The following is a 23,051-nucleotide window of genomic DNA, read 5'->3' as shown; positions in this document are numbered from 1 at the left end:
GAATATATTTTTTTTTACACAACTTTTAAATATTTCTGAATGTTTTTTTATTTGTTTAAATTTTTAAAATTTTCTTAAAGAAGTAAAATTTTATAATGATTGTTTTCAGGCTTTTTGAATTATTTTCAGTGCTTTATTTCAATGACTTCAATTAAAATGGCAATTAAGAAATTTCTACTTCCGCAACAGAAACTTTCCACTGACTTGGCTGGCAGAAAAAAAAAAAAACACTCATACGCACTGTATATCACCCACAGACACCCTAGCATATTAACGGAAATTAATTTCAGTGTTTCATCCTGTTCCACAATTATCCTTCGTTTTTTTTACACTCATGTGCTTGCTGCTTTTCCTTTTGGTTTTTTCTCTCCCTTTTGTTTCTATAACAATGCTCATCGCAGAGCGTAGTTTTCCCTTTGTTTTTTGTTCTTTTTTTTTTATAATTCTCGCTCTGCCTTTGCAGCTGATGTTCATTTCCCAGTGAATGCACAGCAGCATGCGGATGAATGGCAACGGGAATGGAAATGGAAATATGGAAAACTCTGGGCCAAAGTCAAAGCGAAAAAGGAGACAGAGAGAAAACGGCCAGTTTTCAATGAGATTTTGCTCCTTTTTCCTGCCTTCAATGCATCATCATATGCCTGACTGGCTGAGTGAATGAACGAATGAATGAATGAATGATTGAGGACTGCTCCTAAGTGAATGCCAGCCAGTCGCGATTAAAACGGGGAAAAACGAATTAAAATTGCATATGATAATTTGTGATTGTTTTTCATTTACCATCCACAATGTAAACTACTTCCAAGAAATAACCATTTTATTCACATAATTGTCGAGTTTATGCCTGGTTATGCCGTCAGAAACCCATAAACTTTGTGTTTCCCCCCTGTGATTTTGGTTTTCAAACAAGCCCAATACTCAATAATTCATTCGATTCCACTGAAAACGTTATTAGAAGGGGGAAATTTCAACTTCAAAGCAATGACCGCGACAGTTCATCAATATTGGTAACAAAAAGAGGGAACTAAGACATGTTTATAAGTATTCAACTTATGTTTTCATAGAAAATGTTATATACCAAAAAAACTTCACATTTTCTATGGTTAAAAATTGTCACTTAAATCCTAGGAATTTAAAAGCAGCAGTTTGGGGCTTTTCACAAAGGTCCGCCTGTCAAAGGCTAAACAATACTGAATCATTATGAAGGACCCTTGCTCCAAAATGCTTCTACCCTCTATGAAGCCCAAGTTCACGGCTTCTCCCCCGAATTTTCACATCACGAGCTGTGTTCATGTCTAGAAATGCAAATTGCAGACAATCAATGACCACAGCAACAAAGGGCGAACAATTTGCGTGTGTGTGTGAGTGTGTGTGCGGGCTGACCCTCTTCAGTGTCCTGGCAACCGACTATCACCCACCTACAGACATTTGCAACCACCTGAACCACCTGCAACTACTCCTACACACCACACACCATTCAACCCATCGAAAACACCGCCCAATCAGGTGTTGAGCTAGTGTAATTTATGCTCGGTCTGCTTCAATTGTTTGTTAGAACCAAGCACGGTGGCCACCATATCGGCTCGTCTGGCAAATTAAAGTCCTTGGAATCCCTCGCTATCACAGTGAGTGTGTCTGTGGGTCTGTATCTCTCTGTGTGTGTGTGTGGTGGAAACTGGAATTCCAAGACTGGCAAATAATTAATGCTCCACACATTGTGCAAGACAGAGGAATTCGAGGGAGGTGTATCTAAATACATACACTGAGGAAAACGAGTAAGCCGTATTACTTTAAAATTCAATTACTATGTTTGGGTTCTGGGTACCTTACAGTCAGAGTCACACTTGACTGTATTTTTACCACTTAATTAATGTATTTATTAGATTTTTTAAGAGAAAAGGATATATCAACTCCACAAGATTTTTCAATTGATTGAAGTAATATAACTTATATCAAAATATATATTTTAAAACCTTAATTTTTCTCATTTTGCCCCCTATTTTTCTCCCCGTGGCAAACACAGGACTTAAACACGCTCTTGGCACTTTGCGGTTGCACTTGATTCGCTTGCGTAATACAACTAAGATGCATCTAGCTTAATTAGCAACCAAATGGCAGAAGGAGTCCTCCACCGGAATCGGATTCCGTATGGAATCAGCTTGGCCATGTTTTGAGGTTTCTCTTTGGTTTTAGACCACTCTCTCTCTCTGTTTCCTCCCCTTCCTCTTGTCATGTTTTTAAGTCCTGTCTGACAGCTGATTTTCCAACAGGAATGAGAAAAGCAATTAGCAAATAAAGGGAAAATTCTAAATGCAGAAAGAAGAAGGAAAACCTCATCTCATCACACCTGACCTTGATTATCTCCAGTGATTTTTAAGTGCCATCAAGTATTTAAAAAGGTCAGGTCACAGATTTTCATTCTCCGTTCGTTTCGCTGCAGCAAAGTTTCCATCGTTTGCAGTTTAAAAATCCCACGGAAAAGCGTAAAACTGGCCAAAACGTAGAGAAGGGAAAACTTTTGCAATAACTCTTTTTCGGGGGGGTGGAGGGAAAATTGTTGCTCGTTGGTCTGAAAATCTGCGAGCAACCATAAAATATTGTTGTTACACGGATAGCTCCACCCCCCATCCTGGGGTATAAAAACAAAATTAACGCAATGCATCGATGTCCGAGAGAGAGGAAAGAGCCAGAGGAAAGGCGAGGAGGAAGTCCAAGGAGGAGGTCGGAAAGGGCGTGAAAACCGCGTAATAATAAAATATGATACGAAAACCTTGTAAAGCGACTTTCAGACAATTTATAACCGGCCAGCTGCAGTCCGAGGAAGAAATAAAGGGGGTTTCTGGGAGGATTTCTGGAGGACTCTACTGCTGCTGCTGCTGTTTGCCTTTCGATTAAAGAGAAGGGGTTTGGAAAAAAAACGTTAAGAATAGGGGAAGCCCCTCACAAAATAATAGCTTTATATTGGATTTGCCAAAGCCAATAGCATAACATGTGGGGGAATGTTGAAAAGCATTTGCTTTGAGAGAAATGAAATTTTGTTCAGGAAACTTGTAAAGATTAACTAAAAATCAATGTACACCAAGGGAAACTATTTATTTAGAGGAACAAACAAGCCTTCGGGGAATTAAATTGAATTTAAAATAAATATTTAAATAAAGAAAAAATAATAAAAATATTTATCTTTTGATATAATATAAATAGTTCACGTTGCATCGATTTTTTCTTTAAAAAATTCGTCTCGCACGTACCTCAATTATTAATTAAATTGCTTCTTAATTGATATATCCATACAATTTAAAATTCAAATAATTAATTCGGGCAAATAAATGCGCAAAAGTTATTGATCCATTTTTCCCACTTCCCACCTTAAACCGCAAAAGATTCGAATGCATTGCAATCAAATTTATTGCCCCACCGAAGTCAACACAACAACAAACACACAGAACTGCATAAAAAAGTGCAGTTGAAACAATCGAAAAGGAAAAGGTAGGTTGGCAAGGGATGAAAATCCAGCGGATGCAGTGCAGCAACAGGAAGACCAAAGTGGATAATATTACACACCAAGCTGGGCGACTATGATGAAGGATGGAAAAGGATGGGCTGGCTCGTGGTGGATGAGTTGCAGCACAGAAAGAAAATAAGATATAGTTAAGGTCTTAATTCACATCAGAAACTATGTAATTTTTACTCTAAGTTGAGTAAAAAATCTTTTTAAATATACAGGGTTTTTTCCAATAAATATTTAATATTTCAAATTAAGTTAATGCTTTTACTTCCCTAGTTTTCATTTTCCCTTTTCTCGCTGTGTAAACAGGCTAAGCATTTTGGGGTCAGGCGGAGGCGTTGCCGGAAAAACCCTCTGCTTGCCCCACATCCTGCATCCGCATCTGTGGCTTTCATTTCAATCTTTTCCGTTTTTTTTTTCAACCGCCTTCGGTTCTCATCTTTTTTTTATTGAAATATTACCCCCGCGTCGACTGCACTTTGAACTTCCCCGCCCACGCAGGCGGCAAAAAAGCGAAGGGGAGAGGTGTAGAATGAGGGCGACACTGCTGCGAAATGTCAAGTGTCAGCGAGGATGGCCAGTTTTTGTGGGCCGCCGCCAAATGTCAGGATGCGTGGCACGTGCGGCTACTGCAACATAGCAAGTTGCTGCAAACTGCAGCAGCAACTGAAAAAGCAGCAGCAACAGCAGCAGCAGCAGCAGTTGCTTGTCACTTGCAGTTAAGTTCCATAATTTGCCAGACCGAGCCAACAACTGGAGGGGGCCCTACTATGATGCCCCATTGCATTAGCCGCAGGCAGCCTGTTGTGGCAGATGCTGCCATTTCGGATGCCACAGCTTTAAGGAGCCCAAGTAAAAGGCACTTCAGGTGCAGCAGTACCCTTGAATTTAATGAGATTTCATTTAGTTTTGCTTAGGGAATTTTTTAATATTTGTTTTAATTTAATAACTTTATTAATATATTATTTTAGGAAGTTTCTAAGGTGTTTTCTAGAAGTAAAATTACTTTCAAGTGCAAGTTAAGGCCATTTTCTATATTTTTCCAGAAAATTTACTGAACTTAAGCGTAAAATTCCTATTTTCAAGCTGTCTAAATTTAAATAAAAGCTTTTCTAGAAAAGAAAACCAAGAGCCTGATTACCAGAGTAGGAAAAACCTTATTAAATTCCACCGTATGCTATATAATTTTTCGAGCTTTTTTTGCTGCTTTTCACTCTTAGTTCTGTTATGGTACACAGGGGGGGTCAGGGGGAAGCCGCATGTTTTTGGCCACTTGTTTTTAAGCCTTGTCCAGGCGGAGACGAACGAACAGTTGTTGTGGCCTTCTCACGCTGCTCTCTCTCTCTCTGTCACTCTTTCTGGCTCGGTTTTTTTGGTCTTGTTTTTATGGTGGCCAGCGGGGCGTATGCGTGATCTGTGCGGGGCTGCTCTTTGTCCTGTTCTCGCCTTTGCCTGTTTATTTGCATTGTTCGCTGTCGCTGTCGTGTGTCCTGGCTGTGGCACTTGTGCACTTTGTCACTTTTGTTTTAACGCTTACGCTTTATTGAGTTATTGAGTCGCTTTATGTCCGGCATTTTCCCTCCGCTGTTTGCCTTTCTGCACTTTTGCCAGCTCAGCACTTTTAATTAATCCAGCAGAACCCGAGATAGTAGCTTTCCCTCTCCCGCTTTTTCCGCTTTTCCACTGCTACCTGCATTGCTTTTCCAGCTGCTCAACTTCACTTTTTTTTTTTGCGACAAATAAAGTTTAATGTGTTTTTATTGATTCCATCACCCTCATTTTGCCTTACTGTGGTCCCTGCATAAATATGTACAACCCATTTTGACCCCTTTTTTGGCCAGCTGGAATTTTGATTGAGCATGTTTGTTGATTTATGTGCCGCCAGTTGTGGAATTTATGTGCGGTCATTGTGAAATTTAACAGAAATAATACAGTAAAAACAACAGCAGCAGCAACACGAACCAAATTAAATAAAACTGAAACTCTACCCGAAGCCAGTATGATAAACAAACTCATTTAATATGCCCAAAAAAAAGAGAAATGTTAATTTTTACTTTAAATATATGTATGATGGAGGCAAAAAATGCTTTCATAAATAATTTCACTCTGCGTGTGGCGGCCATAAGTATGCAACAGATTTTTTATTGCAGATTAAAGCGTTTGAATGCTCAATTGCGGAAAGTAATTGAAAAATGTTGGGTTCAAGTGAGCAGAAATCTGGCAACAGCTTGTATTACAAATATAAAATATTATGAAAAAGGAATGTAATACAAAAAATATTAATTAATATGGCTGGAATATTATTATTACATTTTTAATTAATTATTTGAACAATGAAAAAAGCTCAAAATGATTAAGGAAATATTTCAAATGTTACCAGGTTACTTTATAATTAATAAGAAATACTTGAATTCGTATTTTTCATTTTTAAACCAAATATTTTATATTCAATTATAAAAACTAAGTTTAAATAATACCTTCCACTTATTAATTTAATTCCATATTTAATTTAATTCATTTCGAATCCGTTTTTTTTAACCTCTTTCCACTTTAACCTTTTCCATTTATATTCAAATACAAAACTCTAAAGTTTAGGCCACTAACCAACCACTATTATATTTCAGATTTATGCTTTCCGTTTTATTCCTTACTGAATTTTGCATTGAAAATTTCATGGCTCTCGTTTTGGGGCAGCTTTGCATGCCAAACTAGAGTGAGAGTTGCGGCCATATTATGTTGCATTTAGTTGCGACACATTTGCATAACACTCATACGACCCGTGGGCCAAGGCAGCTTCGGGGGAGCCTTGGCTTAAGGGGGCAGGGGGGTAGGGTACTATAGAGCTATGTGAAATATGTAAATAATATTTCAACAATAATTGCTTTTGAAGCTAAAGTGCCCAGAGATGCGTCGTCATCGTCGTTCAACTGTCTTACCCAGCAGCCACCCCCACACAAATTCAATTTTCTCAAGGGAAAAGTGGGAGAAGTGCTTCGCTCTTCACCATCTTGGCGGCTGCTGCTGCTGCTGGCAGCTAAAAATAATTAAAATTTAAAACGGAATAAAATGCACAAGAATAACATTTACATTTATGCGTTTCAGCTGGTCTGCTGCTCTGCTTTTGCTCAACTCTCAACGGAATACAATTCAAATTCAACAAGTTGAGAACAGGAAGGAAAGCGGCAAAATGCTCTCAAGTGTGCAGATCTCAAAAGAGTCCGGGGACTGAATATACATAAACTAGTTTAAAATTAAACTAATGCTCATAGTTATTGCGTAACACAATGCCAACGCGCTGGCCAAGAGAGTGGAACCAAGGCAGGACTTGTCCTCGGGAACGGAAATGTAACTGAGCATTGAATAGCAATGAAGAAAATTTCCACTCCTTGTGATTGTAATGATGTCTTTGTACTCTCTTACCCTCCCCCCTACTCCTCTACTCCTCTTTTCCTTCAATGACAGAGAATGCACAAGAAAGTGGGCAGGACGAAGGACATCTGGCCTGGCCAGATGATTATAATCTCTTGTGTTCTCAGGCCAAACGCATTTCCACTCAAGAACTTCGACTGAATAACGCCCAGAGACAATTGGAATTGGATTTTGCCTTATTGAAGTAAGAAACAGGCCAAGCTAAAGTTATTTAAGCAACAATAATGATATGGTATAGGGTATAACTGAAATAATAGGTAGTAGAAACAAGTTTTTTAGGGGATTTTGAATCTTTACTTGAGGGACTTGAAGGAGCTTAAGAGGAGAGAATTAAATAGGCAGCTTTTTTAATTATTAAAAATTCTTTTCCTGTCTAAAAATCCTTTTTTAATTCCTAAAAATTCCTATCCTGGTTTAAAATCTTCATTTTTCTGACATTTTTTGCCTTGGCTGTGCCACAAATTATCAAAGAAAAAAAAGAAGATCACTATCATGAAACTTTCTGTACGCTCTTGCGACTTGTTTGAACCCCAAAAACACCAAACTAATTATAATTAAAGCAAAATTCCGTTTTGTTTGCCAAGTATTTTTTACCCAACATCAAGTGAGTGGAAGAATTTGGGCAAACAGAACAGAAAGCGACGCCGCCGTTGCCTCCAGGCTAACGACACTCAAATCAAAAGCGATAATCTATGGCCCTCCCGGCAGGAAAACCTTTCATAAAATACAAAACTGCTGGACATGCGGAGGGAAAACAAGAAGAGAAGTCGAGGAAGACGAGGAAAACGAAATAAGTAGCCGCACTTTATATTTATGAGCAACATTCGCATGCAGCTTTAATGGCCATCGAACTGGAACTGGAACTGGACAACAGGAGAGCGTCGACGAACGACGACGACGATGACGCCCACAAAAAATACATTTCCTTTTTGGATTATTTAACTGCCATTGACGACGTTGAATGAATGAATGAATGAATGAATGGCGGGCTGACAGGACGAAGGAGCCAAAAAGGAGCAAAGTAAATAGAAATAAAAAAGGGGAGTTGAGAGAAAGGCGCCTGGCCCCGCAGGCCACGAAAACCAAAGAAAAATGCAAGAATTTTCCCGTCAGTTAAAAGGAAAAACTACCTGAGGGGGTGGCGCTATGTGACTGCTGACTGGTTATTTATTTGCTCGTTTATTTTCAGCACTTTTTCGGCGCATTTATTAGAAGTTGTTCTGCCTGCCTTTGGGCCACCAAAAGAAAAAAAAAAAAGGGGTGGAAGCGTAGCACCAAGGAAATATCTCTCTGTTCGAATCGAAAATCATTTGTAAATCAAATTGAAAAACTCCTCTGCCAAAGGAGATAGCTATGCACATAACAAGCTGTGCCTGGCTGGTGGTTGGTAAATTTGTCAAAACCAGCCAGCATCATTCGTCATGATGACGATGATGCCCCATGCCCCATGCCAGATTCAATCGCTCTTTGCAAGGATGAGGCCAGAACCCCGAGATTATATTTGAACAGCAGCGAACTTTTGAACCCCGAAGCCAGGGCAAAAAAGCCAGGAAATGAGTCGGAGCCAGATAATGCTGATTAAGTCGATGGCACACAGGCGGTGGCAGTTTCGACTTGTCAACTCGAATCCACGAAATTCTTAATTGTTCGTTATTAATGATGCTGCGCACTGATACTGCGGCTGCTGTCTGACTTTCAAATTGAAAATGACCAGGGAGCGAGCGCTCGGGCCTGACTTTGATGAATGTCCGAGTGTGAAAAACCACAGAGCGGGCTAATTGATTGCCCAAAGACTTGGCTGGGATTTCCCCAGTTGCTATCTTTCGCCAGCCATAGGACACAAATCAAAACGAGGGCGAAGCCAATTAATGCCAGAAACAAATCTGCAAAAGGGAATGGAAATCTTCATCTACAGGGAATGAGAATTAGGGAGAGAGGGTCTTAAGCTTAATGGAAGTAGAATCAGAGGAAGGGTCTTTAGGTATTGTCAATGAGAATCACGGAGAGAGGCTCTTTAGGTACTGGCCATTAGAATCATGGAGAGAGGCTTATTAGGTACTGGCAAAGAGAATGGCGGAGAGAGGATCTTTAGCTTCTGACAATGAGCATCGCGGAGAGAGGCTCATTAGGTACTGTCAATGAGAATGGCGGAGAGAGGCTCATTAGGTACTGTCAATGAGAATGGCGGAGAGAGGCTCATTAGGTACTGTCAATGAGAATCGCGGAGAGAGGCTCTTTAGCTTCTGACAATGAGAATCGCGGAGAGAGGCTCTTTAGCTTCTGGCAATGAGAATCGCGGAGAGAGGCTCCTTAGTTACTGGCAATGAGAATCGCACAGAAAAGGGAATAAAAATCGTAAAAAGATTGTATTTATCTAGCTTTTATGCTCTTATAAATATACGAAATAAAAATCGCATAGAAACCCCCTTCAGCCACAGGTACAAGAATTGCCAAGAAAAATAAAAATCAAGGAATAAGCTCTAAAATTTACATTCAGAATGTGAATTATAAAGAAAAAAGAAACTTTTTACCCAAGGAGCACATAAACACCCCCTTTAGCTATGCAGAATGAGAATCGAAGAAAGGAAAGGAGAGGAGAGGAGGCCAAGAAAACTTGAACCAAACAACAGTGAGTGCCATAAATAAATTGCTGCTTCAGCAATTTTCAATAAATGACAGAAGGCGCTTCTTGTGCCTGCCTCCTGCAATTTTCCAACGACTATTTTCTCCTGTCAAACTGAGGAACTCTACTTGACAATCAATAAGTTGAAAGGAACTGGTAGAGCAGGAGGAGGAGCGAGTTAATAGAGGTAGTTCTTGGAAGTGTAAAAACACTTGAATTTCATTTGCCTCTCCTGATGGACGCACATAAATTTTCGATTATGCGCACCATTACACACGAATTGAGGAATTCATCAAAGTGGATTTTTTTGCGAGGATAAAATTTTGCTTGGCCAGCAAGCCATGTTACGATTTGATAATGGATTTAGTGAATTAATATGCCCGGTATATAATACTTTAAAGGGGGTTTTCAGTTTTATGGGTTTTGTAATTATTTAAATTATAATCTTCATAAATTAGTGAGCTTTAACTAGACTTATTTACTATTTCCAGTGAGTAATGACTTCATCATTAGATTAAAAATATATCAAAGTAATTTCAAATCGTATTAATTTTGAATTTCCAACCTACAAGTATTATTTTTTATGAATTATATTAGTTCTAATTAAATAATTTAATATTTTAATTTCCCCCAAGTACTCACCGTGGTTGTGGCCGGTGTGGTGGCCGTGTGCGGCGTATAGGCGGCATACGCCGGTTGTGGAAGCGGCGCCGTATAACGGTATGCTGCCTGCTGGGCAACAGCGGCTGCGGCAGCGGCAGCTGCTGGGGCATAACCCTGCGGGGTCCAGCTGGCGGCGCCTCGATACGGAGCACCAGCGGCCAGAGCGGCGCCAGCGGCGGCGGCTGCGGGACTGGTCATGGCCGGGGGACGCTGAGGTAGGGCGCCCTTGAGTGCGACGGCTGAGGCGGTTAGCGGGGCGCCGGGGAAGGCGCTGCGCGGTGTTGGTGGTGCGGCGGCGGCGCTAGACGAGCTCCCCTGAAAAATTATATAAAGATAAATGTATATGTTAGAGGAGTTTAAAGAAAAATATAATGCCATAGATATTTATCGGTAATTTCGTGTTTGAAATGCACATAAAGAAATATAATAAATAATGTTAAACTTTTGAAAATAAAATATTATTTTAATGTGTTTCTCAATGAATTTAATTTCTTTATAAAAAGAGAGAATTAACATTAAAATTTTTTAGTTAAAATTATCGAATTTCAATCTTAATTGTTCACTTCCTTATAAAATAGAACAAAAATACATAGAAATGGTTATATGGTTCATGGGCTTTCAGGTGTTTTTTCTACTGTGCGGTTTTCAGTTTTGGCATAAATAATCTGGTTTGCGCGGGGGTTTTGCCTTTGCCGTAAATAAAAACCGCAGAGCGGCAGCTGTGGCTTCGCTGTAAAGCTTTTGTTTACCGCTAGAAAAACCGCCATGACATCCGTTCTAATGCACACATGGTACGGGAATGCATATGAATCATGGGGCCAGGGAGATTTTGTTTTATTGAGTGCCAGTTGCGCATTCATACCAAAACAATAACACAAAAGAGTGCGAACTAGATATATCTTTATAGTTTATGGTATTTGATATCCTGTAAAGTTGTTTTTAGAAATATATTTTTCATTAAAATCGGAGACATATTAAGTAAAGTTCTTATAAAAAGAAGGAATAATCAAACTGTTTTCATTATAAATCTAAAAAATCTTTAACAACCTTATATAATATATATTTTTGGTAGATGCAAAGGATCCTCATCAGTTTCTTAGATGGTTATCAGCCTTAAACTTGGTTCTTCTATTTAATAAATCCAAAAAAAAGTCATTCAAATTTTTCAACAATATTTCAGGCTCAGACAGAAAGTCCTCCCCGAATCAAAACCTTTATGTTTCTCTTAGGGAAAATAACGGGGTATCTTCGTAGAAACATGTCTGCTATAAATAATTTCGCCCAACTCCCAATTCAATTCTCCCCACACATGGGAGTACGACGGCCGTTGGGGGCGTGGACAGATGCAACAGTCGCTGGGTGTCCTTGCTGGCTGCCTGGTCGCTTCCTGTGTGTATATGTGTATGCTCCAGTTTTGCATTGCAAATGCATTTGTTGCTTTGGGCCATTTTTTTTTTTGTTGTTGTTTTTGTTGTGTTGGTTTATTTTGTTTTCTTCCTTTTTTATGGGCGCACTCGTTCTTTGGGGTCACTTGGCATAAACACAAATAAACCCGCCTCTGCGGTGGTGCGACACTCGTTGGCATATATACATATATAGAAAATTTATATTCCACCAAAAGTATACAAGGTGAAAAATTTGATGTTTTTTGAAATTTCCGTGAAATCTTTCATGGGCTTCACAACAAAAAAGAAAGAAAAACAAAAGAAGAGAAAGCCCAAAAACAAACGCAGCAGCAAACCGGAAACAACAGAGAGCCGCCATTTTTATTTTCGTCCTGATTGAGGTAGGAAGGAACGAACCACTCGTGTGTGTATGTGTGTATGTGTGTAGTATGTCCTGGTTTCTAAAAGGATTCCAGCTGGATTCAGAGCTTGGCAGTACGTTTGCCTTTGCCTTGCGTGCTGTCGTTGATTTTCCAATTGCAAAATATGGCAAATATTTGATTTTCAGTTTGTTTTTCACCCCATTTTACTTATATTTTTTTTCCTGCAACCCACCGCTGCCACCACACTACACATTTCGTTTTTCTAGGTTGCTTCACGTTTTCAGTTAATTTTCGTGGGCACGCAATTCGAATGCGGTTTGCTTTTTGTCGGCTGCTGCTGGCTGGCTGGCTGGGGGTGCCTCTGTAATTTGGCAGTTAAATGGCAGAGAACGAGTAATAATGGTTTGCCATTCGAATTGGAGTGGAGGATGAAGAACGACGGACGAAGGACGTGGTGTGTGTGTGTGCTCCTGCATTTCTGGCAAATAAAAATTGAAGTAAAAAAAGATTTAAGAACGCGTTTTTGGCGAGAATATGCATTGAAAATAGAGGAAGTTATGCCTGCTTTCGGGGAGTGAAAAAACCGATTGGTCTTTCTCCTTTTGAAACTGTAATTCATGGTTTTAGGGAAGTAGAATTTGTATATTTGATATACCTTATTTGTGTTCGTATATTATTTTTTCTAAAGTATCTATGCTCCAGCTCTACTTTATAGCTATAAAATATTTTAAGCTAATATACAAATAATAATCATCCCTTAACACATGTTTTTATTAAAAAATCCAATTGGTCTATAAAAGCACATCTTAATTTCGTTGTTGCCAATATTCACAACTTCAAACCCCAAAAAGTATGCTCCGAAAATGTTGTACAAATTGCCAAACAATTCGAGCATAGATTCTCCTTAAAAAAAGTTGACTTCCAAATCCATTTCACAACACATTCCCCCATTTACGGCGAAAATATCTCCGCTCTGGCACATGACAGGCAAAGGAAAAGGAGCAGGAGACTGAGCTGGAATCAACCACCGAGCCACCCAACCCATCAATTGCCTTCGGTGGGGTCATAAAATGGAATGGCCAAACATTTTAAGCGCACAAATGCTATAAATTCAAGCCGCTAAATTAGACACGTTTGGCACATTCAAGCCGCGCCGAACCAAGCCTCACATACACCTCACACACACACACACACACCTTAGAAACACCGCCCAAAAACCCCACCAAAGACCCACCGAAAATAATCATAAAGGTAATTATTTTATCGTTCGTTCAAATTCGCTTAATTTTAACGTTGACTGCAACCTAAAATTCCATCATATATATAAAAATATATATATATGTATAAAATAGCGTAGCTCGAAAAACGGAAAGCCAATGGAAAATAGGAAAAGCCTGCCTAGGTGGCTGCTGCCGCCCCTACAGCCCACATCCACCTCCTCCTTTAGCCTTAATGGGCAGCTGTGGCTGTTTTTGGCGAGAAAAAAGGAACAAGGAGCGAGAATAGGAACGAGGACGTGATTAATTACCAAATTGGGAGCCATTATCGCGTGCACTTCGAGGGTGTTTGTAAAGTTTGCCCAACTCACGCACAGACACACACGTACACAAAGAGAAATTTCATAAAAAAATATTTTAAAACATTTAAAAAATATCATTTATAGATATCAAAATATAAATTTTAAGAAAATAAGTTTATACTTTGATATTTTCTTCAAAATAATTTTTTTTTATAAATTTTAAAATAAGTATAAATATTTTCCTTCAGTGTTTTAGCAACTCCCCAAGCTAGGAATTTGGTGCTGTGTCTTTCAACATTTTTGTTGACGCTTTTGTTCTATTCTATTACCCCGAAAAATGCTCTCCGTGTTCGCTTAATTTTTATGCAAAAAACGTTTCGTTTTTGGTCCTTCGAGCCGTTATCCGGCACCGATAGTCCTTCCTGGGGGGCAAAATCAAGCGCAAAATATTAATGATAATAATTTATTACCAACTGACAGGTGGAGAGACACGCCGAGGAGTTTGGGTATTCGAGTTTTTGGAGGTGCTAGAGCTATGCCACCCATTTATATTTTTTTTTTTTATTTTGTGAGGGGTGGATGGAGCTTTTCCTCTGATAAACGCTTTGTGATTAGCGGTTGTTGTTGCTGTTGGTAGCTTCGTGGCTACGCGAACGAAGCGCCTTTGTCATTTTTATTGTCATTTTTTGGGGAAAATTTATGCGCAAATTCGATTTTGCTGCGGGCGAATGGAAATACGTGAGCGGGTATAATATTATATAGCAAGGGAAAAATTGGGGGATGAGTTTTGGACCTAGACTTCCTCTTTGGACTCTTTAAGAAGGATATTAAATTTAAATTGGATTAAATGTGCCTTTGTTATTTATGTAATTAAATTTAGGAGAGAAAATCAAATGCTTATGGGTTAAGGTATATTAAAATTTATATTTTGTGAACTTTAATTTACACTTAGAACATCAGATACCTAAGTACCTCCACTGTAAACCCCACAGACAACATTTTCAAATTACTTAATGCAAAAACTAGTTGAATAACAGATGGGAAAATCCAAAAGAAAAACAAAGATGAAAAACTGCAGCTAGAAAAACTGGGACTCAACTCGCGACTCACTCTTGCTCACATGCAAAAAAAAAAGCCCCAAAACAACGAAGGTGGAAAAGCTAGCGCATGCAGCAACAAAAATATTTTTGCATTTTCCTCAAGAAATTTTTCCACACACACTGACACATACATACATACATTTACTGCGCACACACACACCCACGACTGTCTCTTTGTATAATTCATATTTTCCAACCACTTATTGTTTAAACTAAATAAAGCAAAAACTTTTTCCATAATTAAAACCGACGGCAGTCGGCAACAACAATGTCCCGGGGGAGGGTTTTTCCAACGGATGATGATGATGAAGTGGGGGCTTCGGCGGGTGTTGGGAAATAGGCGCAAGAGCAGAAAACAAAAGGATTTTCCTTCAGCTTTCAGGCGCAAAATTTTCGCTTATTTTTTCCGGACTTTTGCCTATTTTAATTCTATGCGGTAAATTAAATTTTCGTATTGTCCTGTGTCCATTTCACCCCCCTCCGACACCCCACTTGTATACCCCTTTTTCATCTCCTTTTTCTTTTGCATAAAAAATTCACGAGTGAAAGCGCTTAAGGGATGAGGCGAGTGGGGATTGGTGGAGGAGGAGGGGCTGTGGAAATGGGGTGGTCTAAAAATAGGCACCGCCAGAAGAAAAGCTGCAGCTAAAAATGAAAATGAGGCGCATGGCGAAAATGCTTTCATGTGTATGAGTATGAGTGTGCATTGCATATGATATGCAACTTTTCCTGCCTATTTTGCATATTTTTCTATGGATCCCTAAAGCCGCCTGCGCCCATTCCCTTCCCTCAAGTGAAAAAGGGAAACCTACCGACATTTTTTTTCCTTCGAAATTATTTTATTTTCACGTTTTTTTATAGGGGGGATGGGTATGAATATGCATGGCTTGCAAATGAAACAAAAAATTTGTTTGTTGGCACAACGAGTGTAAAAGTCCTTCCCATTTGTTGCTTAAAATTGTATGCAAACATTTGGCAAATTGAAATGTGCTCTATGGTAGATTTTAGGTAACTTTTTTTTACCTAAATGTTGGTTGTTTTTTAATTTGATTGGAAGAATAGTTTATACTTTATATGGAAAGTTTCACGTAAAGCTGAGATCTCGTACATTCTGAAGAGGTTTAGTTTATTTCCTGAAAAGGCTTTATTACGAGGATCATCTTCCCTTCTCTCCTGCTTAAACCACAACCAGCTGACGCTTCAAAACTTATTAAAACATTTATAAAACTGTTATCCTAAAAAATATAAGATTTATAAACAGGATTATCCTATAAGGAAACAACAAATCAATGGCATAATTCATTTTGCAAATGGGGCCATAAAGAAGGTCTCTCCGGCTCAACTAAAATGTCTATAAAACAAGCGAATCAAAATGTCTACAATTGCCATTATGCAAAATGATAAAAAAAACCCAGGACTCTCCCAACGGATTGAGATTACCATTGGGATGGATGGATGATGACCAAGGGGGGGAGGCAATCCATCTTGGGGCGTTTATTTTATGAGCACGTGGCAAGTGAGGCATAAAAGTGGATGAGAGGCCAGGTAGCAGGGTATCCGGAAGCCCCAAAAAAAAAAGTAAACCCACCCATGGATCCATCCGCCAGCGAAGCGTGCAAGTTTTATGTTAACATCATAAACGATAATATATTACATTGCTCGACAACATTAGGCAGAGATCCCTTTGAAATGGAGCGGCGGCGGGAAATCTCATGCGGTGAAGGAAAAACTCAAGGAAAAATAAATAAAAACCCAACAGGATATTTTGCTTGCCCCCCTTCTGTGCAATAATCAATTTAAAATTTTCCACGCCTTTCACGTTTGCCAACAAATTTTCATTAAATATAACAACCAACAAAGCAGAAAAACTCTAAGCAGCAAGAAATCCAATAAAATGAACGAGTTGAAATGTCGTCGTGCAAAAGGGGTGCAAAGGGGGGTACGTGGAAATTGGGTGGAAAAGGCTTAGCTGCCACTGATTTGAAGACATTTTTCTTGCGCTTATTTCTTTTTCGTTGTTTTTTGTAGTATTTTTTTTGGGTCAGAACAATACACACAACAAAAACAATTGCAGACGACAGCAGCGACAAAAAAAGCGAAACAACATAAAAAATGACATTTACGACAAAATTACGTTTTCCAGCCAGTCAAAAAATGTGTGGGGCCGAAAAACTCGGGGCGTTGTTAGGTGAGGAAAATTCGTATAAGCCTTTAACGCCTTTCGGTGAGGGGGGCCCAAACCAGCAGTCAAGAAATAATAACAAGAAAAAATCGAGGGGGAAAATGAAGAAACTTTCGCACTAAGTGATTTCGTTTTTGGCGGGGAAAAGAAAACTTAGGAAACAGATGTTCTCCAGGGTTATTTATGCTTACATTTTATTTGTATCGTGGCGTATATCCTAAATGCCAGAAGTCTTGTTTTTACACTGAACTAAATGGGGTTTTTTTTAGTTGTTTAAATATATTTATAAAATTTTATTATAAATTTATTTATATATTTTAATGTAAATATATTAAACTCTTTTTAAAAAAATATTTAAAATTTTTGAATAAAATAAAAATCCCGATTAAAAATTTCAACAAAATACCATAAATATTTACTACATTATCTACAATTTTTTATTACTTCAATTAATATTTAAAATCCAATAAATTTCTTGTAACCTATAATTTTGTAGAATATTTTTGCTTAAATCAAATTTTAGTTTCATTTTGGAATATTGCTCAGTTTAAACAAATTAAATTTTCTCCCCTCAAAACGAGAACATTCCTCTGGCCAAATGCAATTTCGTAATTTAACCTTTTCGCTGCCCCAAAAATGGGGAATTTCGACAATACAAAATAATTTGCAAATATTCACGTACCGAAAAAGCCGCGCTCTCTCGATTTCCCTGGACGTCCTGCAACTGTTATTTATTTTAGGCCCAGACATAAAATTACATTTCACTTGCAGTTGTAGTTTTTCCCGTCCAGTGACTGGACCTGGGCCAAACTTTTGTTAATAAATTCAAATGCAACTGGCGGCAGCAGCAGGAAACTTATGCTGGGGCCAGGCACGACTCATTTAAGCCATCATTTAAGCCCCCTTTCAGCGGTCACGTAAGCATCATAAATTCCGTTCGCCCTCCGCGAAAACTTTATCCCGCTTCCCCAGAACCTCTGCCGAAATTGCAATTTTAGTTTTAATGAAAATTTTTAACGCTCTCTAACGGCTGCTGCTGCTGGGTTTTCGTTTTCTCTCCTGCTTGCTGCTGCTGCTGCTGTCGTTGCATTTATATTTAGTGAGTACTTTTATTGAATTTTTAATGCGCACGCGGCGGCACATTACAGGCAATGAAATTTTATACCTCGCAAAAACAATTAAAAGCGAAACAAATTATAAAGTAAATTTATCAGCACAAAAACCAATTAAAGTTTTTCACCATTTCGCGAATTAAAAGCCAAACAACAATAACCCTGACCATATAAAATTAATTATTCCTTATTTCATTTGTCTTGGCCAAAGAGGGGCTTTTGTTTCGCCTTTGCCTTACATTATTGTTTTCCTTTCTTCTTCTTTTTTTCCTGTGGCTTGGAAATGAAAATCTTTAAGCGGCTTTATGGTAACAAGGATCCTGTCGCTCGGGTAATCCTCCTTTTGCTGCCCGGCCAATAAATCTTTGCTTTCCATATATACTCCCACACTCGCCGAGGGTAAAGCCCAGCTGCAGATTTTCCTTATTCTATTTTTATTTATTTTTATTGTTTCGAGTTTTTGTTGGTCTTTTGTCTAGCGGTTTTCCGTCTCTGTCATACGGAGCTCAACGCGAAAACTGCAGACAGGAGACAGCAAGGGGGAGAGGAAGAGAGGAAAAGCGGTGGCCAGCGGCTTAGATGGCCGCCCCCTTTTGAGTGGCTAATACAAAACGCAAAATTTAATTATATTTTCCGCTTTTGCCTTTGCATTTGGAGTGGCTTTAGCGGCGACCAAACGAAACTGCAATATTATTTTCTCAAGTGTGTGGAAAAACAGCAGAGAGTTCTGCGGAAATTATATAATTTCGGATGTGTAATTGCCAGGAGAAGCTGTCAGTGGTTTTCCTGGAAAATTCCATAAATATGAAATTGTTTGCTCGGGTGAACTTAATAAGTTTACAGAATCAAAGGGATTTTTAATAAATTAAATTGTTTTAGATTTAATTTTGTTTATTAAAAGATTTTAGATTGGGGGCTTCAGAGGGGTTTAAAACCCCTTTAAATTATGTCTAAATAGTTTATAAATAAAAATATTTTATATTGGGGAAATTTAAGACTTCTACTTTAAAAATATTTCTATAATTAAAAGTTCGAATAAATAAAAATGTAAAGGTACCATGAATTCATAGTAATCTTGTTTTTTTCACTTTGTAAAAATGTGTAGCATACTTTTGAACGCTCTTTTGAGAGTTTTAAAATCCACGGTGGTTTCTTTTCAAACTTTTTAAGGATATATCCAATTTAAGATTGGGTTAAAATATTATAATTATATATAATATTTTTATATTTTATATTTAACAATTTTGTACTTAATAATCAAGAGATTATTGTTTATTGCTTCATTGAAAATACCCACTTAATTTTATTTCATTGAACTCCTGTCCTTGCAATTGTTGACTTAAGGAATCTGATTTATGTGTACTCCCTGCAGCCTTGTTTTTTTTTTTCTTCCCTTTTTATTTTTTTATTTAGAATTCCAACCACGTTTGGCGGATGTAATTTCATTTGGCCAAAATAAAAACCAGCTAACAGAGAGTGAGGGCACTGAGCCAAGGCAAACACAAATGGTTTCCGCTTAATGTAAACAAATCGATGATGGCAAACAGATGGGAACCGTGGCCATTGTAGCTAACCATTCACCTCATTAAATAGGATATGACTTCGATTATGATACGCACCAAAGGCTAAGCAAGAATCACATTTCAAAGGAGCAAAAGCAAGAGTTCCGTGAAGATGGTTAACTTTTCTGTTTTGTTTTTTGCTCTCAGCCCTTGTACTGGCTGTGATATTTCCGCGGACAAAAATCTGTTTTCATCTATTCAAGTTTTTTCTTCCCTCTGTTTCGGGTGACGGCATCGTTAGCGTGTAATTAAAGGAAATGCGAGGGAAGAGAGCCAAGGAAAAGGCACCGCCAAGCTCGCTACTTGACCGCAGAAGTCTGCAATTGAATCGCAACTCTTTTCCTAAGAATTTTCAGGCTGGCTTTTGCTTCAGCTCTTGCGAAGGCTTTTCCATAGCTTTTTCTTTGCCTCGCTATGTTGTTTTAATTAAAAATAATCGAGTTTCCAGTTGTCGTCTTTACTATTTTTGTTTAGACTTTGTGCAAATTGCAACAAAATGAGTTGACAAAAACTTTTTCGCAAGGCCAAAAAGTGTTTGCCATTTTGTAACATGTCTGCACCACCAGTATCTGTGTGTTGGTGAGTGTTGTTGGTGAGTGTGAACAAAATGAAAATGTCATTGCACATAAAGGCAGGATGGAGCGTACGTGACTCGCATTGCCGGAAATTAAGTGGTGTCCCAACACGTCCAAAGCGCACGAAGACGGAAAAAGCCACAGACAGCCGGGGCTGTTCGTTCCAGCTCCAGCTCTCAAACTGGGTTAAGGGGGCTTCGACGGGGTTAAAGGGGGCTCTGAGATGCGGCTAGCGGAACACTATTGAGGTGTGGCATCGTGTGTGTGTATATGTGCTGGTTGTGCATCGCATCCCCAGCCAGCTCAGGATGACAATCAAAGCCGCACAATGTCGCTTGTTTGTCAATAACAATGAAATATTTTTTTACACAGAATTACTGTGGCGAACACAATTGGAAATTCCTTCGATGGGGTTTTAAAAAAAAACACACACTCACATTGGGGGGTGAACTTTTATAGGGCTACTTTTAGGGGTGAAATGTCGGTGAAAATGTAACCTATTGAAATATGTTCTTTGTGTTTTATTTAATTAAAGTATATCAATTATTAAACTCTTTCAAAGGTTCTTAAAAAATAAAAGAGAGGCTATTTTGCATTGAAAGTTTTTAATTAAATTTGAAGTACACTTTCGTAACAGAATTCAGACTTGGGAATTCCAGGATATATTTGGAAATAACTTTGGGTATGCTTAATTTCGGAAGACAAAGCTGTTGAACATTTTCTATAAGTAGTTCATGCTTTTAATAAATAATAAATATTTCTAATAAAGTTAAATACCCTTACTTATTTTCATGCTTTAAATAATTTTTAAATATTTCTTCTATAAATTTAAAATCCCTTGAATCCAAAAAACCTGGCTGTCAAACTCAGCAAAGTGTTTAGCACTCATTTTGGAAATGTAAACCAAAGTTTTTGTCTGTCTCTTTTTTTCGCACTCTAAACTCTGCAGGCTGCACTGCTCACACTCATGCGGTTTCATCTGCTTTTGTTGAGGGCTGTCATGTCGCCGGCGGTTGACATGTTGCCGCCACGCCTTCATCAGGAACAAACTTTTTTATACATTTTTTTTACACAGAAAAAAAATATATCTAATGATTAAGTTTGCTATGAATGAGAAATATCAGAAGTGTAATAAATATAAATATAAATAGATTCAATATTTAAATTAAAGGATTTTATAATTTTTATCACTTTATATTTATTTTTTCCCAGTGTACTTTTAATTTTTCCTGATTTTTTGTAATTGTGCTGGCAATTAGCAAATAACTCACATAATGTCCGCGAATCGAGGCAACCAAGTCCTGGCCGTGATAGCTCCAAGAGAAGGGGGATTGTGATGGAGGGGGATGGCTCAAGTGGGTGGTGTTGGGGTGATACTCATGGTGATGTCCAAAGTGATTGTGATTGCGTTGGCGTTGGCGTTGCCATTGATAGTGGTGTGAGTGATGCTGCTGCTGATGCCCACCATCAGCCCCATCTCCATTACCATAACCTGATCCAGGTCCAGCTCCAAATCCATTGCCATTTCCAATGTCATTCCCAGTGCCAAAAGCAACCCCCGGCAAATCGGTCGTCAGGCCATGCAAATTGAAATGCCAACGCAGCAATGACAAACGATGCAGTCGCTCATGAATGTCGCTAAAGTCATGCCGAGGTCCGGATGAATATGGCATCGGTGTATCTATAAAATAACTCTCTAAATGTCACCCGCGAAGTTTCGTCTTCGAACTCAAAACAGAAACTGATGTGGGCTTGGAAAGTTCTCCTCAGCGTTTGTGTAGAGTTCTCGGCGGAGACGGCAATGAAATCCAAAACTTTAACTGAAGGCCAACGAAATCGGAGAAAATATAAGGAAAACTAGTTGGAAAAGAGCTTCTTCAGAAATAAACTTATTTCTGGAAAATCTAAAGTGTAAGAGGAGAGCGGGTAAACATGTTGTTGAAGTTCAGGCGACTTGAAGTGATTGATCATAATTTTCGGGAAATTTTATATTTAGAAAAATCTGTAGGAAATTGTAAATGGGATTATGTTTTTGTGGCTATTAAAGCTAGCATTATGCTTTGTTTTTATGCCATATTTTAATGGTTAATTATTATTTATGCCACACTTTTCCAAAACACAATTAATATCTGTTTATTTATGGCTTAAAAAAAAAGAAAGAAAAATAAGCCCAAGGCCACAAATCAACCAGAAAATATAAATAGAAAAGCTACGAATTTATGTTATTTAAAAATCCATTTGCCTGGCCTTTTCATCAGGACATAATAATACACTTTTGTCAGGGCATTAAAATGTTTATGCAGCGCCAATAAACCTTCAGCGAATAATACAAAAAATTTCAAATAAATAAATTAATAAAATGTTGGCAACTATTTAGGCTTTTAACATGTCTGCCACGTGGCAGCCACAAAAACGGAAACGGAAACGGGAACAGAGAAGCACACACACTCACCCACTCACTCACACATTTACGAAACGAAACGAAACGAATTGAATTTTGATTTGGGTTTTTCTAACCCACTTTCTGAGGGGGTTGTAGAACCCAAAAATAAATGTTACATATGTTTCGAAGGAGAAATGTGGGAAAAGAGAAATGTGATTGGAGTGAAAAATGTTTTTAATTGGCAAAGAAGGACTGGGAAATCTAATCAAAGCCCAGGCAATTGCAGATCTCAATCGAAGGCTATTTGTTTGGGCATTCAATTATCCAAGCAAACAATCATTTACCCGCCTTGAGTCTCTATAGCAAATTTGCTAAATTTAACAAAAGGCGGGAGGCAGCAGCAGAAGCAGCCGCAATGGCGACAGCGACTGAGCAAACAAAGTTAATTACAATAATGAAGCTAATTTAGACCAAAAAAGGCAAAGAGGAAAACCACAAATTAGTCCAAGAATAACGGCAAAGGACGAATTTTCACAGGTGGAGTGGGTGTTGTTCAGGATGAAACTTATCTCAATCTGAGACGCATTTTTCAGCGTCGTGTTCTGGTCTTTGTCAAGTTGCCTTCGCTTT

At 38.4% G+C, this 23,051-nt stretch overlaps 1 protein-coding gene across 17 annotated transcripts in view; it reads right to left on the bottom strand.

Moving 5' to 3' along the window:
* The window catches only part of shep (alan shepard), a 142,326-nt gene that overhangs the window by 61,760 nt on the left and 57,515 nt on the right, over nt 1–23,051 (bottom strand). For 6 of the 17 annotated variants that reach the window (XM_070285942.1, XM_070285944.1, XM_070285946.1 and 3 more), the window contains one exon: nt 10,200–10,535. In XM_070285942.1, coding sequence (XP_070142043.1) covers nt 10,200–10,535 — 336 coding nt within the window. Of the gene's footprint in view, nt 1–10,199; nt 10,536–21,309; nt 21,738–23,051 lie in introns of those variants that run through there. The other 11 variants (XR_011445017.1, XM_070285932.1, XM_070285934.1 and 8 more) reach the window with 6 other exon arrangements.

The sequence above is a fragment of the Drosophila kikkawai genome, chromosome 3L, assembly GCF_030179895.1.
Source record: "Drosophila kikkawai strain 14028-0561.14 chromosome 3L, DkikHiC1v2, whole genome shotgun sequence".
Lineage (NCBI taxonomy): Eukaryota > Metazoa > Arthropoda > Insecta > Diptera > Drosophilidae > Drosophila > Drosophila kikkawai.
Note: the sequence above shows the minus strand (reverse complement) of the source record. Positions and strands in the feature narration are given on the sequence as shown.